At 39.4% G+C, this 15,943-nt stretch overlaps 1 protein-coding gene across 2 annotated transcripts in view; it reads right to left on the bottom strand.

Moving 5' to 3' along the window:
• Nucleotides 1-391: 391 nt before the first annotated feature.
• EPHB6 (EPH receptor B6) overlaps nucleotides 392-15,943 on the bottom strand; it is an 81,104-nt gene continuing 65,552 nt past the window's right edge. For both annotated transcript variants that reach the window (XM_071433070.1, XM_071433069.1), the window contains exon 17: nucleotides 392-15,652. In XM_071433070.1, the coding sequence (XP_071289171.1) occupies nucleotides 15,544-15,652 (109 nt within the window). In that variant the 3' untranslated portion in view covers nucleotides 392-15,543. The remainder of the gene's footprint in view (nucleotides 15,653-15,943) is intronic.

The raw sequence follows: 15,943 nt of genomic DNA, 5'->3' as shown, positions 1-15,943 counted from the left end.
TCTTCCTTTGTTGAGGGACTTCATTACAGACTAGCAATAACATTTCAGACCATGGAACTACCAGTCAAGTGGTATTTTGATACTCTTCAATATAGTTTTAATCAAAATATATTTAATGTTTCCTTAATAAAATCATCAGGCTTTAACCATTCTCAAAATTCGACTTTAGCTACCCAGGGGGGAAAAAATTCTGTAACAAAAGAATGTAGTTTCTTGATTCCTGAATACTTTACAAGTAGTACATTGACACACACACTCTTCCACAGCCCTGTTACAGATTTCATGAGATCTGTACAACTATCCAGTCTTGTGTGGATACACATATCCAATCAGATGATGAGCACCTATATTAAAAATCATTCCAAATAACACAGAATATACTATACAGAAGTCTGATTAAAGTTTTAATTAAGGGGTATTGCATTTACTGCATCTTCACAAAATTGTAGTAGTAGAATTTTAAAATTTACTTTCAGAATTTTAACATAATGAACATCCTGCTGAGACAGAAAACGTGTTAGGCACAGATGCAAACAATTTTAAGGCAAAGGTAGAATTATACAGTGAGTGATCTTAGTTAGAGTGGCTCAAAGTAAACACAGGGAACTTAAGAAAATAATTAGGCAAACCCAGAAGATTCAGGTAGAATTATAAGAGATCCTTCAGCACAAATGCAGTTCTGTAAACCTGTAAAACATTCCCCTCAAGCACAGAAGACCAAATATTTATGATCTAAAAGATTTACACTTCAGCAGTGGCAAAAAAAAAGTGATTTTTTGACTACCCAGGGTAGATTACAATGAAATGACATTCCAGACTTTCACATATATTTTCTTCTGAGAAAAAATATTATCTTAAGCTTGACTTTTGTCCAAATTTTAAATTTCCAGCAACTTCATGTGTACAATCTTAATTATTCTGTAATCAGCTCCTAGGGTGTTTTTTTAACTTACCTTATAAATAATTCAGATTAATCTGATTTAATTCTTGACTCCCTCTAGGAGTAACAAGTGACAGAAAGACCTGATCAATTTTCCTGAGGAACCTGCTAAACTGAGGGACATTGCTGCCATCTACATTTTGGCCCATTCCTAGCACTGAGGACATCACAGTCTGCATGGATAGAGAAAAGCTGTAAAAACTTCAGAACAGCCCCCTTTTCTATGAAGTGCTCAGAAACCATGCAGAAATACAGGAAGGGAACTGAAAAGACTTGGCAGAAGGGTTTCTCTCATCTTTTTGTGGGAAACTAATGGAGGATCAGGACCTACTTTCCACAAGGGTTTAGGGTAAATGATGAGCCCTATATCCTCTTTCAATGTTTCTCTGGGACTTACATCCAAATACATGTGCATGATACCTCTGTTTCCTTGAGCAGAAAGGCAGCAAAACAGAGGTCCTGGGCTGTGATTGCAGATGTTTATATTACCGACTGAACCATGAGGAACTATGAAAACCATTTACCTTATCTATCTTTTTAATAAATCAGGAATTGCAGTGCTGGTAAAGATGAGTAGTTGACAGCACTACCTAGTGCTGCGCAGAGCCAATGAATGCTGAACAAGTGCTGACTCCATATTCAAGTATACTCCTGTCTCTTCATCCTTTTCAGCTCTTTCTTCTTTGCTTTCTGTATCCCATTTTGGAGATGCAGGTCAGAGAGACACAGCTCTTTCCCTAATTTTGCTTTCCAGCCTTGTATACCTATGGTGTGATGCCTTGTTGGCAAGATCCGCTGTTACCCCAATCTTGCCCTTTCAGCATGTTTGTCAGTAACTGTAGGCTTGACTTCTCAATTTCTTAAGCACAGCCCACCTCATTAAAAGCAGACAGAAGGGTTTTCATTCCCTCCTTATGAAAAGCATGATGCTGCATGTTGTTAGTACATTTTCTTAGCGTATCTCTTTATTTTACTTAAGTTAATAAAGAGATGAAAAATAAGTTTCTTTTTTTATTTTGATTTTTTTTTTTAATTTGGCAGATTAAGCTGGCTGGGACTTTACAGGCTGAACCCCTGTGGCTCTCGGTATCAGAGATAATTACAATGGGCATGCAGCCAACCTTTATGTTACTTGAAAATTATTTACTTCTCTTAACAATGACATCTTTATTTTCAAACTTTCCAGAGGGGTCATTATGTATTGTATTGAGCTGAAGCTCCCATGCTGGGATGGAGCAAGATGAAAGGTTTAAATGTTTAATTAGGATTCTTTTTAATCAGAATTTCCTGGTTAGAGCAGAAGGATGAGAATCAAAGAGACAGCTTTGTGCTCTGGCTGTGTATTTCCATCTGTCAGAAAGAAAGGATTTGGTTACTGAATTTTGTACTATGGCAAGAATCAATGATCCAGTCTACTTGAAACTGGGTGATGAGCTTGAAATGGGAACAGAAATCCAGAAATAATGCCAGGAATATGTGCAATATCTGCATGGATCTCAGATGTCGTATGCTGGAAAATGCTGAGGCCTGGCCGTGTAAGAGTGGAAGGTAATTTGACACCTTGTACAAAGTCTAGTCAAGTACAATAAATGTGCAATAACCCTGGAATGCTGAATTACCACTTGTGTCAGAATTATGTTTCCTTTGTGACATCTTCATCAGCTCCCTAGTCATGTAAAAGCTGAATTATAGATCTTCTGGTTATGCAAAATGTCTGATCTATAAAAGGTGGATCATTTATATGTGTGTTTTGAGAGTTCTCAACATGTCCACTACCTTGAGAACAAAAACCATTTTTCCAAGTCTGGTTTGCTGATGCAACAAAACTCATTTCCTGTAACAAATGTATTTATTTTAAGACTATGAATGGGCAATTTTTATTGTTCCAGGCTTTGAGAATCTCCCATGCTCCGGGCCTTGGAGGAAAACGAGCTATTCAGAAACTTCTTGCTTGTAAAATCTGTTGTACTGGTGAGATGGGTGATGCCCCTTCTTGTGCTAGTCTAGGCTGCAATACTTTTTTAGAAGAAAACTACTGGGACCTGCATGTTTGGGCAATGGATACCAGACTGTAGCTGTAACAGAAAATAAACTTGCCAGCGTGAAGGGGAAATGGCTGAAGGGTGGGGACTCAGCACTGGGATGGTTAATTTGTTAAAATGTCCCTGCACGTATTCTTGGCATTATTTCTGGATTTCTGTTCCCATTTCAAGCTCATCACCCAGTTTCAAGTAGACTGGATCATTGATTCTTGCCACAGTACAAAATTCAGTAACCAAATCCTTTCTTTCTGACAGATGGAAATACACAACCAGAGGCAGCCCTTCATGTGACTCCCTTGTAGGACAGTGTGGGCACTGCTCAGCTGTGACAGACACAGCCCCAGAACCTGTCAATGAAACAATGACATCTGAGCTGTAAGCAGGTATAAATATATGAAAGGACAGTATCAGGACATCCAAATGATCAAACATGACCCAGTAATGGTCCAGAACCATGTAAGAGATTCACTCAGGACCCCAAAGAAGTAGTGAAAATTACCTGCTCAAGGATGTTTTATTCTACTTACCCATGACTCAGTTTCTTGATACCTCTGAATACTTTGCTTTCATTCCAAGAGGTGAACTGTGTACCTACACAGTCTAAAACACCCATGTCCCTAAACTGTGTATTTAGGATGACCTAAAAAGCCTGTAAATCAATTTTGTCCTTGGAATATATCCCATTCTCAGCTTTTTTTTTTCTCCATTTCTTTTTCCTATTTGATTTGTCTGGATTGATAATTGAGAAAGATCACATTGTGATCACCTCTGCAGACATATTTCAGTGCTGACAGAAGCAGTGTGGATCCAGATGATGCTTTTCCTATCTGAAGCTCATTGTCACAGGTGTTGGTACACAGACCTTCCAGAGAAAGCAATGTAAACAGGCGTGGGGAGGAGCCTCCTCCCTGAACACAATTCATGAGAGGAGAATGCATCTGAAGTTCTTAAAAGACCATGTAGTCCTCAGGAGCAGTAGTATTTATTTGTGGTTTTGCCTAAATTTCAGGGTGAACACTACATTCATACTGTGAATTTTTGGAGGGGTATGTCACTTTTTAAAATGCTTTCATTGCAACTCTGCATTGTGTGAGAATTGCATCCACCTATTTCAGAAAAAAAGTCTAAAAAAAGGTAGGGAATTCATGTGTGAAAGCTAGTTATGGTCAATTTCCTATCTATGAACAAAGATCTTCATTTCTCTGTGTCACAGCTTCTCCATCTCTAAAAGATCATTATTTCAGAACCATAAACAAAAGCTACCTCACTGAAATCTGGTGAAGTAGCATTTCCAAGTGCTTGAGATATTCACACTTAAGTGTTTAGAGAGTATAAAATTATGACTGGGAAGAGAACTAGAATAAACAAAGTGCTAAAACACTTAAATGAGAAATGCTGACAGTGAATTTGTTCACTCTGAGTGGCAATTAATTTCACAGATCTAATATCTGCCTTTGGGTCCAAACCAATTGAATCCTGCACAGATGAGAAACTAGATTAACTCTTATGGTCCTTCCCACAGGACAAAACCTAGACTGTCTTCTAGAAAGTCACTCCTAATATGAAAATGAGATGAGCCTTGAACTGACAATTTCCTGAGACTTGAAGGAAATCTTATGCTTCATCTCCCTAGTTCCATGGATATTCATCACTCATTGCCATGGAAATCTTTGAAAATCTTGCGGTTTCCTATTATCTCTCAGTTTTCCACTAATGAAATACCTGTGCCTGTGCTGTGGATTTCTAGTTGTTGAAGTGTTTCTGGCACATTTGATATGGTGTGAGAGGCAATAAGGAAATCATGTGTTGCAGGAGAGACTGCTCTTCACAGTACTGTGGTGAAAGAAACCATCAGTTTGGTGAAAGTGATAATGGAAAAGGGAGGTGATGTCAAGAATCCTCAGGCCACTAAATAAATTTTCAGCCACAACTATTACAATCTCATCTACTTTAGTATTCACCTGTGGGTTAAACTGCTTTTAAACTGTGTTTTCTTTATTTCTGACATGGCTGTCTCTGCAACTGTCCACCTTTTCCTCCTCTATCAACCTGTTGAATTGGTAGCATGTCTGTGTCTCTTCCACGAATCATAACTTCAGAATTTCCAAGAAAGACAAATCTTGTCAGTGAACTTTTCTGTGGAAGTTTGGTCTTAAAAAAGTCGTTTTTTGTCCCTGTACCCTAATGGAACTGTATCTTGTAGGGAAATGCCTGTCTGAGCCTGCAGGCAGCCTGATACAGTGAAAAGAAGCAGCAAACTTTAATCCTGTAAGATAATGGTACTGACAAGAGCTGGCAATGACTTTGCTGTCACCCATTACAAGACTAATACAACTAACACGAAACTTCATACCACACTTTCTCTCTCATGCCGTGCCCAAAACCATCAGCTCTTCATATGCAACTATGAAAATATTCTGCAACCTCAACTGTGAATAGAAATATGCAATATGAAGTTCTGATGTCTGTGGAAAGTGATTCTAAACCAAAGTCATCATAAAAAAATATCTAAGGAACCCAAAAGGGCAGATTGTGCAAATGCATCCTCATTGTTAATAATGTATTCAAATGGAACTGTTGTTCTGTGGGTCCAGATGTATTGTAAGGTAACATTTGACATCAGACATGGCTTCATGGTTTGCCCCTTCAATTAATACAGATGGCTTTGAGAAAGTGATATTATTAATTTAAAATTTAGATGTCTGAACATATGTATATATGAAATATTCATATAATCTCTTATCTACCCTTCTGAAATTGAAAAGCATTGCTTCAGAGTGCACAGACTTGTGATTTTCTTTCCAAAGCTGTCTTTCCAATTTGTTCCTCATGTGGATGCATTTCCTTCTTCCATTCTCTCCTACAGTCTTGGTGTCATGTCACATCACAGCACGCCACATCATCTCTTCTCACCTAATCATATGCTTCAAAAAAGCATGCAACAGTCAGAGACGGCAGATATTCAAAAAGGCCTTGAAAATACAACAAAAAAGGGGTTGAAATTTGATAGGCAAAAGTGTGTGCTGAGTATCAGGAAATATTTGTGATAGTATGAAACTGGGGATATTAAGCATTAGGCACTTAGCAGACAAATTCTTGCTCACTTTAAATTAGAGTAGATAAAGAATTATTATTAATATGCTAACACTCAGTAAGTCTCTCTCTTGACACAAAACATCTGTCTATGATAAAAAAATCTCTCTTTGAAATGCTGGAACACCTCTGCTGCAAGGATTTGGCAAGGCAGAGATGGAAGATCAGCATAGTGCCTTGTTGCAGGAGAGAATAATGTTTTCATTATAATGTTAATCTGAATTACCACTGAAGAGCAGAAAATCTCTGCAGGACAGGTAGAAAAGAATGCAAATCCAAACCAATTTTTTGTATTCCCATATTTCATTTCTGTTTTCATTTTTCCAAATTCTGTAGCTTGCTTGTTGTATTGCTTCTTCCTAGAATGCTGAGTTTTCCCCTTAAGATACTACTGGGCTGAATTGTCATTTGATACAAACTGGAATAATGCAATAAATGGCAGTATTTTACTTATGATAGTCAACCAGCTGGCCACTGTATTTAGTAACTGTCAATGCCACCAACTGTGAGTGTAAGGAAATAAGAGATTTACCATTACTTTTATACTGACACTTCATTTTTAAGCCAGACATCTGTGTGGTGCATATATGTATATACCTGTGGTGTGTACAGAAATATGTGTACTTTGTGCTTATACATGACTCTACTATGTGTGTATTACATTTTTGCTTCCATTTCTTCCCTGGGAACTTAAAAATCTTCTCCTACTGAAACTAACATTGTAGATCTTTCCATCCCATTGATTTTTCAATATTCTGCTTTAAAACTGTTACTGGTCCATTGTCTAAATTCCAATTGAGAAAGCATGAAAAGTTCCAAAAGAGGGCCACTTATCTCTCCATGTAGATACTTAATAAAAGCAACTTTTCAGAGAGTTAGACATTTTTCAAATCAAATCTGCTGCAGATGGTGGTCTAATCTTACTCTTGATTACTTCACTGTAAATATAGTGACATTTCATTGAAATAAAGGCATCTTAAGTGAACTACTTTTATGAGGAAAAAAATTCTGTGTAAATAGAGCCATTATGAGGCTGATGAACTCCTTTACATCCCACTCACACTATAAAATAAGATTGAAGTGGGACGTAAGCCTTGCACTGTGCATGATGAACTTCTCTTACATGATGAATGCCAAGTAGGAGCATCCACTCAGGTTCTGTACTGCCCTGCTAATAGAGACCATGAGTAAGAGCTCATTAACAGGAGATTATAAACAGGAGTTATGATTAATATAAACAATTCCTTCCCCCTTTTGTTTGCCCTTTCTAATGTTTGTAAATAATTATTTTGTTATGCTTCCACTTGTATTTCATTATATGAATAGTTCTTTCTCTCCATCCCACAAAATCAAGGAGACATTTTTCTTTTAATTCCCGCACTAAAATGAAATGCTGAAAACAAACCCCCCTGTTATAAATCATGCCTCTGGCTGTATGGATTTGTAGAGGTGAGTCTGGGGATACTGATGGTCCACAGGTTGAACATGAGCCAAGCAATGTATCCTTGACACCAAGAAAGCTCATCCTAGGCTGCATTAAACAGAATGCTTCCACCAGATCAAGAGAGGTGATCATTCCCCTCTGCTCAGCTCTGGTGAGGCACCGCCTGCATCCAGATCTGGGCTTCCAAGTTAAGAGAGACATGTAGCTGCCACACAGAGTCCAACAAAAGGCCACTAAGACAATTTAGGGAGTGGAGTTTCTTTCCTGTGAGGTGAGGCAGGGAGACCTGGGACTGTCCAACATGTACAGAAGTCTGAAGGGAGTGTTTGAAAAAGGCAGATCTGGACAGGCTCTTTCAATGGTGTCCAGTGATAGGAAAAAAAAAGCAATCAGCATGAAGGACAGCATGTTCCATCAGGAAATGTATTTTACTGGGAGGGTGATAAAGCACAGGAGCAGGTTGCCTAGAGATGTTGTAAAATCTAAATTTGCTGCATTTTCAGTCATTCTGAGGCTCTAAGCCCAAAGATGTTTCTTACCTTAAAATTCTTCAAGGGTTTGCTTGTTTGTGTCTTATGTATTTTCTCAGTCTGTAAGTTCTTATTCCCTTCATCTTCTCCTCTGAAGAACATAAATCTTTCATTTGGTCTGTCTTTACTCTGCTATGACTTAATTCTTGTCAAAATAATTTTCTCTTTCTTTCAGCCAACCCCCTCTAGATTCCTTTACTCTTTTTGCCTTCAGCAAATAATTCTGGAATGTTGTTGTGGGAATTTCAAATGAAGTGGTGGTGCGTAAATGGAGACATCTGTTGACACAGAGCTCTCCCTCTGGATCATTTGAATGGTATTTTTCAACCTCGTGGTGAAAAATATTCAGTCTTAGGCACTGGTACACTACAAACTTGAAGAAAAAGAAATTAGTTCTCTAGTTTACATTAATGGACTAGGGATAAATCTATACTTCTTTTTTACCTATGCCACCATCTAAGCAGATGATTAAACAAGACAGAGGAGATCCAGGAATGGATCCTTGACCTGACTTGGTATGCCAAAAAATGAAAAAACAGGGGAGATTGATGACTAGGACATCATGGATACAATTGCTTAAGAACTTAAGAGTAGCTCAGTATTGTGGGATCTTGACTAAGATGGATCAATTTGAAGAGAGGACTGGAAGGGGTGCATCTTACTTTTTATATCTATCATCAGCTTAAAAGACTTGGTAATTCACCTCCTCCATTCCTCTGTGAATGTCATCACAGATCCCAAGTGATGTATGGACAGCCATCGACTTGCTATGATGAAACACACACATCACAGCCCTGTGCAATCCAACAGCACAGTCAGTTTCATAACAAATGACAGGAGAATTTTACAGCATGGCCATCCACTAAAAGATTTCAACACCTGAATGCCTGAGCCTGTGATCCATAGTTGCTCCAGCTAATCTATTTCAGTTTCAGAGAGGATGTAGTTTAAGAATTTCTTGACTGAGTTATTTTAGATCCTAGGATACTGCTGTAATGCTTACCCATAAGATCACATATATGTGACTTAGAGATTATCTCATCTAGCTTTGCCCTGGCTGTACGTTGTAGGAGACCTATCTGATAGGTACTCTCTCAAAGCAGAAATGGAAAAAATTGACAGGATACAAACCAGCAGTCATGAACCAGTATTTGGCAGGTGAGGTGGTAAGGCCTGTCTTTGATAGGGCCACGAGGGATTCAAAAGTTCTGGATCATTTTCATTTTTAGACATTGTGTATTTGTAAATTCCTGGTTGTAATTAAAAAATGCTGTAACAATATGGCCCAAGATTTCTAACCTCTCTGCCCTTGGAGTTTCACCAAATTGGATTCACAGGTTCATTCCTTATGGTATTTAAGAAGGGCTTACAATCCAGGAACAGCTAAATGCTGGATTTTCTGATGAGGTGCTGAACAAGCAAAGGAAAACTGAGTCTACGGAGGAAGTGGCAGACACTGATATATTTTCCTTAATTCAGGCAGTTCTTGCAAATACTTACGTTGAGATTTGGATAGCAAAGTTCCCATACAATTGATCTTAGGTAGTCCAGACTTGACTTATGGATCATTTTATGGTCCGTTAGATTGAAATACTGATTAAAAACTGCTTAGCATTGTAGAATGCCAATACAAAGATCCATTTTTTTGAAAACTCTCCTCTAAGGGTAGCGCTTGACAGCTGAGAAAAAAAACCAAAAAGGGTGCACTTTCTATCTACATAGAATGGGTTTCCTAAAAAAACATTTACGTCAGAAGGATCAGAGTGCCCTGATTGAGTCAAAGCACTCAGTTGTGAAAGGCTTACTGTGATCTGTGAGTGAACAAGCAGCGAGCAGTCAGTGTGAGAGGCTGATTTCCTGTCCATGTAGAGTATTAGTGAGACTGGTTCTACCCCTTCTTGATATCCTCTTCTTAGAAAGGAAAGCAGAAGATGAGATGAAGAAGAGAACCATAACAAGGATGGGAGGACCGAACAAGATGTGTGACAGGGAAGGAGACATGTAAATATTTCCTTTTTTAAGAATATGAAGAAGCGAGTATGCGACCCAAGGATGGTGGAAAAGGCAGAAGTATCAGATTACAAACAGCTCTTTATCCAAATTGGCAGGTTAACAAAAAGTGCCAGGGAAACTGCAATTAAAAATTATCACAGCCATGGGAAAAAAACTGTCCAAGGTATCTTTTCAAAACATTATTCCTGAATTAACCAAGATTAGATGCCTTTCTAGCAAAAATTCTTCAGTCAAATGTAAGTTAAACTCAACAGTGGGTCAAGAGATGAAGTGTATTGTCCTGAAGGGTAAAGATCAATGTTCCTTCTTCTACCTTAATAGTAGAGACAGTAAGGCACATTATAATTACTGTCTCTTCTAACAGAACAACATGAATAGATCTATTTTTAAATAGCTTATTTCAGACAGTGCCTTGTCATTCATATCTGTCCAACTAGATGACTTCTCTGAATAAATGTGATTTTTTATTTTTAATCTCCTGTTCACTTGCAGAGTTAGTAGGGTTCAAAGAGGGTAAGAGTCTGATCTCAGCAACAGAATTTCTTATAAATGTTCAATCTGTTCCAGCTGTTCGAATGCATAGGCAGTAGTAGGTTTGGCTAAAAGTGTCCAAAATGTGGTGAGATGTAACTCAAATTCCAGTTGTAGCCAGCAGCCTGTGTAGTTTCTAGTGTCACTGTAAAGTGGAAAAAATCCAACCTTACTTAGCATGGCCTGAATTTAAAGGAGTAAGTTTTCAGAAGCAAACAGCTTTATCACTGTCAGCTAAGCACACTTGGTCTTGTATGAGAGACATAAGTAACAGGACAAACTATTAACTATTTGGGGCACAGATGTTAACCCATTGCACTCATACTTGTGACCTGCTTTTGCAACACTTGAGTAAAAGACCACGTTACTCTGTTTGTTTGAGGAAAAGAGGTCATGGAAGAAACCAGAAGGAAATCTCAGAATGTTTTCATGAATCCGCATGTTTCAGCTGAGAGTATTTCAAGAAGAGTTTTCTCATCACCCAGGAAAGTGAAATGAAATAGTTAAGCTCCAAGGCTTTTTGAGGGCAGTTCTGTACTACAGCACACCGGGACACTTAAACTCTGCATTTAAGCACACCAGGGGGAGTGATTCCTCTTTGAAGAGGTCCTAGTTACAGCTCCACAAGATCTAGAAGACACAGTGGCTTTTCATCATCTCAGTGCAGCCCTTTCAACAACACTGAAGTGGGAACAGCTTTACACAAAGAACATGATGACCTTGAATGCCACAACAAAATGTAAATTCTGAGAGAGGTGCCATTTTTTCCATATAAAGAGTGAAGGATTAGACTAGCTTTTAGGTAGAGCAATGAGGTTTGCTCTTCCATGCTGCTTTTTAATGATATCCAAAGATTCGAATTTATGTGTGATCTGCAATCTTCCAGATGCCTGGTACTCATGAATAGTTGCTAATGCACAACACATGTGATCAGCTGATTGCATTGCCCCTCTAGCATTACCTGGTTTCAGGAAGATAATTTGTCACTTTTGTTCCAACCCAAATCTACTGCCTAGCTGCATCTCTAGCTGTAGAAGACATGAACTGCACGTAGAAGACATGAATTCTTCATGAAGAAGAATTGTGTAGCCAACTGGTGAGAAAATGTGCCAAAAGCAGGATGGATTCAAGCTGGTTACTTTCACTGGGATTGCCCTCAGGTAGATGTGTTGGCTGGAATCATGACCAAGGAAGATCCAGTGGCAGGGACAGTTCTACCCTTGTTTGTTTAGTAAAGCCAAGTTCCTTGGTGGTGTTCATTGTTTCCCACCACACCCATAAGTTTCATTCAGCTTCATAACATATGAATTGTCTGGGACTAGCTACAGCAGCTTCTTTCTTTCTAGATGGCCCTAGGTGCTGAATATATTTGTGCTAAACAGACAGACTCTCAGCATTTCTCTGCACTGAGCAACTTGTGCTCCCTCAATTAAGCCCTAATACAGTGTTGTTGAAGCATGGACTAAGATTACACCCTTCAATTAAAAAAACCAAACAAGCAAACAAGAAACCAGGGACTTCAGCCATTTCACCTGCACATGCATTGAAGCTACTTGCATGCAAAGCACAGAAATCACTGTGCAAGTCATGCTGTCATTGAGCCTTTCTTTAAAATCATTTCAGGCATGGAAGAAAAAATCTTAGCTTACGTGCTTGTCTTTGAACACTCTGGTGAGCAGGGCCTGCTTCTGGCAGAAACATGCCATGGCTTAGTGAGGCAGGAGTGCACAGGCATGTAGCTCCTGGCTGAGAATTTCACTTGGCTGCCAAAGCAGCATAGGTGGGAACTTGCTTGCCCGACGTGCTCTCTGGCAGAACAGAACATTAACTGACATCCTGGTGCAGATCCAATTATCTGTCTGGGAGGCTGTCCAGCAACAGACACCAAAAAGACAGGTTCAAGGAACCTCATCAAGAATAATTACAAAACAGCTTGCCTTAAGGTGAAGTTTCTTCCTGTTTCCAGACAGTGAAAAGTTGGTGTTCAAGCACAAAAGACATTAATCTTTGAAATATATTCTTTCTAGCTATAGGCATGACTCTTCTGAGCTTTCTTACAAATGCCTAACACTCTTAAGAAGGTCTGTCCACTGATACCTGTGCATTTAGTTTATTCCTTACTCTTGTACACTGCCTGTTGCAGAAATCATACGGAGTGAAGGTGGGCAGTAACTTCTCCCATTGCTTCCTTGGCAAAGCTCTGTGAGACATTTTCAGCACTGTTTCTCACTCTTTTGGTGAAGGGCAGATACCAGGTGCCTAGGTGAGCCCACTGCTTTCCCTCCTCATTTCCATACCTAGCTGTTAGGATTGCAGGACATCCCAAATGACTGTGGAAACAGAATATAGAATTTCTGGTTTCAGATGATTGAGAAAAGTAAGATCAGGGTACTTCTAATGCTTTTGCCATGACTGACCTTCCTCCATGTTTGCACAGTTAAGGAGTGATATGATGGCAAATGACACAAGTTGCATTGCAACTTGAGAACCTTTGCATCCCAAACTGTGTAAGAGAATAACTGCCTGAAAACTGGGAACACACTGGGAATAAAGAGAATGGAGACACTTCTTACAGAAAATAGTTATCCATTTGCACTCAAATGTGATGCCAAGCCTGCTCCTTGTGCAGTTCTAAGTCTCATTGTTAACACAACAAAATTCAGGCAAGGCTCCCATTTAATTTCCTATCACATGAAGAGAGCAAGAAAATGTTTCTTATGCATTAAAGTTTCTACTGGGCTGAAAAGAGGCCATAGAATTCTATCTAGATTGCTAATCTCTCCAGTAATCCTGACCACTCAAGGCATGGAAAAGAAAGGCTGCCTAGTTTCCCCAAATGGCACACAAACTTCTAGAATACACTCATATATGAAGATGCATACATGCACTGTTGTCCTCTGGTGAATATATATGGAAGGTGCTAGAGACCACAGATTCCCCTCAACATCTTGTGCTCAATATGCTTTCTGAAGAGGACAACACTTGTTCTGTCTCAGATGCCGTGGGTGGAGCTGACAGTCAGTCTGCATACATGTGACTGGATGTGTGAGTATTACAAGTTTCCAGAAACCCCTTAAAAAGCACAGACTGAGATTTTCTGGGTTGGACTCTAGACGGATGTGATTTGGGTTTTTTTTTTAATCTTCACACTCTCTTTGTACTGTCATGAATGTTTTATTCATGTTTCCTTTTATTGTTTTTGTATTGACTTTTTTGTATCTTGAAAATGTGCTGCTGTTCTCTCTCTTCAGCTAAAAAATTTAAAATAATGTTACTCTAATGCTGCAACAAAGAGTCTGAACTGCATTGGCTACTCCAGTGCAACTGTTCTAGAGCACCTCCCATCATATTATTGGACTTTTCAATCACTCTTAAATGTGACTTCTTGGTCTTCAGTCGTTAGGTTGACTGGGGGAATCTTTAAATCCATACAGGAGTAGTATGTGAAGAAGTTGTGATATACTTGACAGCTAGAGAAATACATGAGGTTCATGTCTAGTCCTCAGATGAGCACAGATCACAACAGTTGGGGTTGTTTCCTCTCTAGACACACAGAGGGTATCATAACTGGGGTCTTGTTTACCTTGGCTATTTCCTTTCCTATGTGTTGATGAGGTAGACAAGTGTGTAGTTTATGAGTTTTCCTCTCAAGTTCAACTTCATGGGGATAGACAGATACAGCCCCAAAGCTCTGCTCCTCCTTGAAGCAGAGTTTCCCATAAACAGGTAATAGTCTGCCTGAAGGGATACATAAACTCTGCCATTCTGGTCACTCTCATGTGCCTTGGGATCAACACTGTTGAATCAAAGAACACTGTTTAGCCCTTTTTTAAGGACTGAAGTGACTTATGGGACTGGTACTATTCCCTGATCACTCTTGACAAAACCTTGGAAAGAGTTTCACCTCACTCATTCCAACTTTTTGAAGTTGGCTACTGCATGTCTGCATTTTCTTAAAAAAAAAAAATGAAACTGTGCCTAATGGCTAGGGTGAGAAAAAGAGGAAGTATTTTCCAGCAGCAAAGAGTTTCAGATTTTTGTCATTCTGCTTTTCATTGTATGGGGTTCAGAAGAAAGCAAAACCCAAGATCTGGGTACTCAGGATTTCCATGTATCACAGGTTATGCCTTTCCATTCCAGGTCACAAGAATGGGCTTGTGAGAACCAGAACCTATTTGTTTCCCCCTTCACTTACAGGTCCTGCAGGATGGATTCTAGGTATCGTTGTTTATTCTGTTGCAGCCCCATAAATAGAGATGGACTGTTACTCACGTCAGCACAAAAGATTAGCAATTCCCATCATGGAGCAGAACCAAGAACTGCACACGAAATAGCATTGAATTTCGATTCTTTACTCTGAACCTGAGTACCAGGTGACATCTGTTTTTGCTTACCACATGCTGTGCACTAGCTGGAACTTCAGTTCCGAACTGAACTGGCACACCAAGTGATAGCCTGATGCTCATCTCCATCTGAGGAATAATCTTTCACACCATGATGGCATTCTTCTGAAAAAAAAAAGCTAATTTTTTGTTGCCTTTATTATGTCTTTGCAGCTTTGCTGGGCTCTCAGCCATAAATAAAGCCTGCTGATGACTTTGTAAAGTTGTCAGATACCTTTTGTTGGCAGACAATAGGCAACAGGTGCTTGTGATCTGTCCAAGCCATTATTCCATCTCCACCCCGTGTTATTACAACCTTCCCTCCCCAAACCCATTCCCAATGTATGACATCAGCCACATGTAATTGTCACCAGTCATTCAGTTCTGCTTTCAAATCACGGCAAGGCTTGGTTTTTGTTCATGGAACAGGACACGTAGTGTGCACTCTCTGGGTGCATTAAGTCTTCAAGTAGCATACTGTCATCTTTTCCTTACATTGAAAATCCCTCTGAATTCCCCCAGGACCTTTCCAGAGTTTGAGACTAGTGGAATGAGGATGATGTAAACATCACACTTCAACTGGTTCAAGTTGATTCAAATGGACTCGCATGAGCTGGATGCTGTTTAGAATCTTCTTCTGGTGACCAACGAGGGTGATTCCAATACGCTGGATATCTCTGCAAAGGAACAGAGGACACAGAAGTTGTTAAAATGAACTGCTTGTTCTGAACAGTCTCAGTCCATTTTGCTGTAGATGCAAGTAAACGTGCATGGATATGTGTGTGTGTGTGTCTATCTGTGTCTGAGAAACAGCTGAGCAGGCTTCTGCTTTTGCTTGACAAATGTGTGTGGGTGGAGGGGGTGTTGGCAGAACTTGGTAGGTACAGAAGGAAGCAGTGAAACCGGGCCACAAGAGAGGATGAGAGGACTGATCTCCTACAGAAAAAAAGAGAGTTGGAGTTGTTCAG

The sequence above is a fragment of the Agelaius tricolor genome, unplaced genomic scaffold, assembly GCF_023055355.1.
Source record: "Agelaius tricolor isolate 1412-34295 unplaced genomic scaffold, bAgeTri1.0.p SCAF_9, whole genome shotgun sequence".
Taxonomy (NCBI): domain Eukaryota; kingdom Metazoa; phylum Chordata; class Aves; order Passeriformes; family Icteridae; genus Agelaius; species Agelaius tricolor.
The sequence above is the reverse complement of the archived record's forward strand: the minus strand, read 5'-3'. Positions and strand labels throughout refer to the sequence as shown.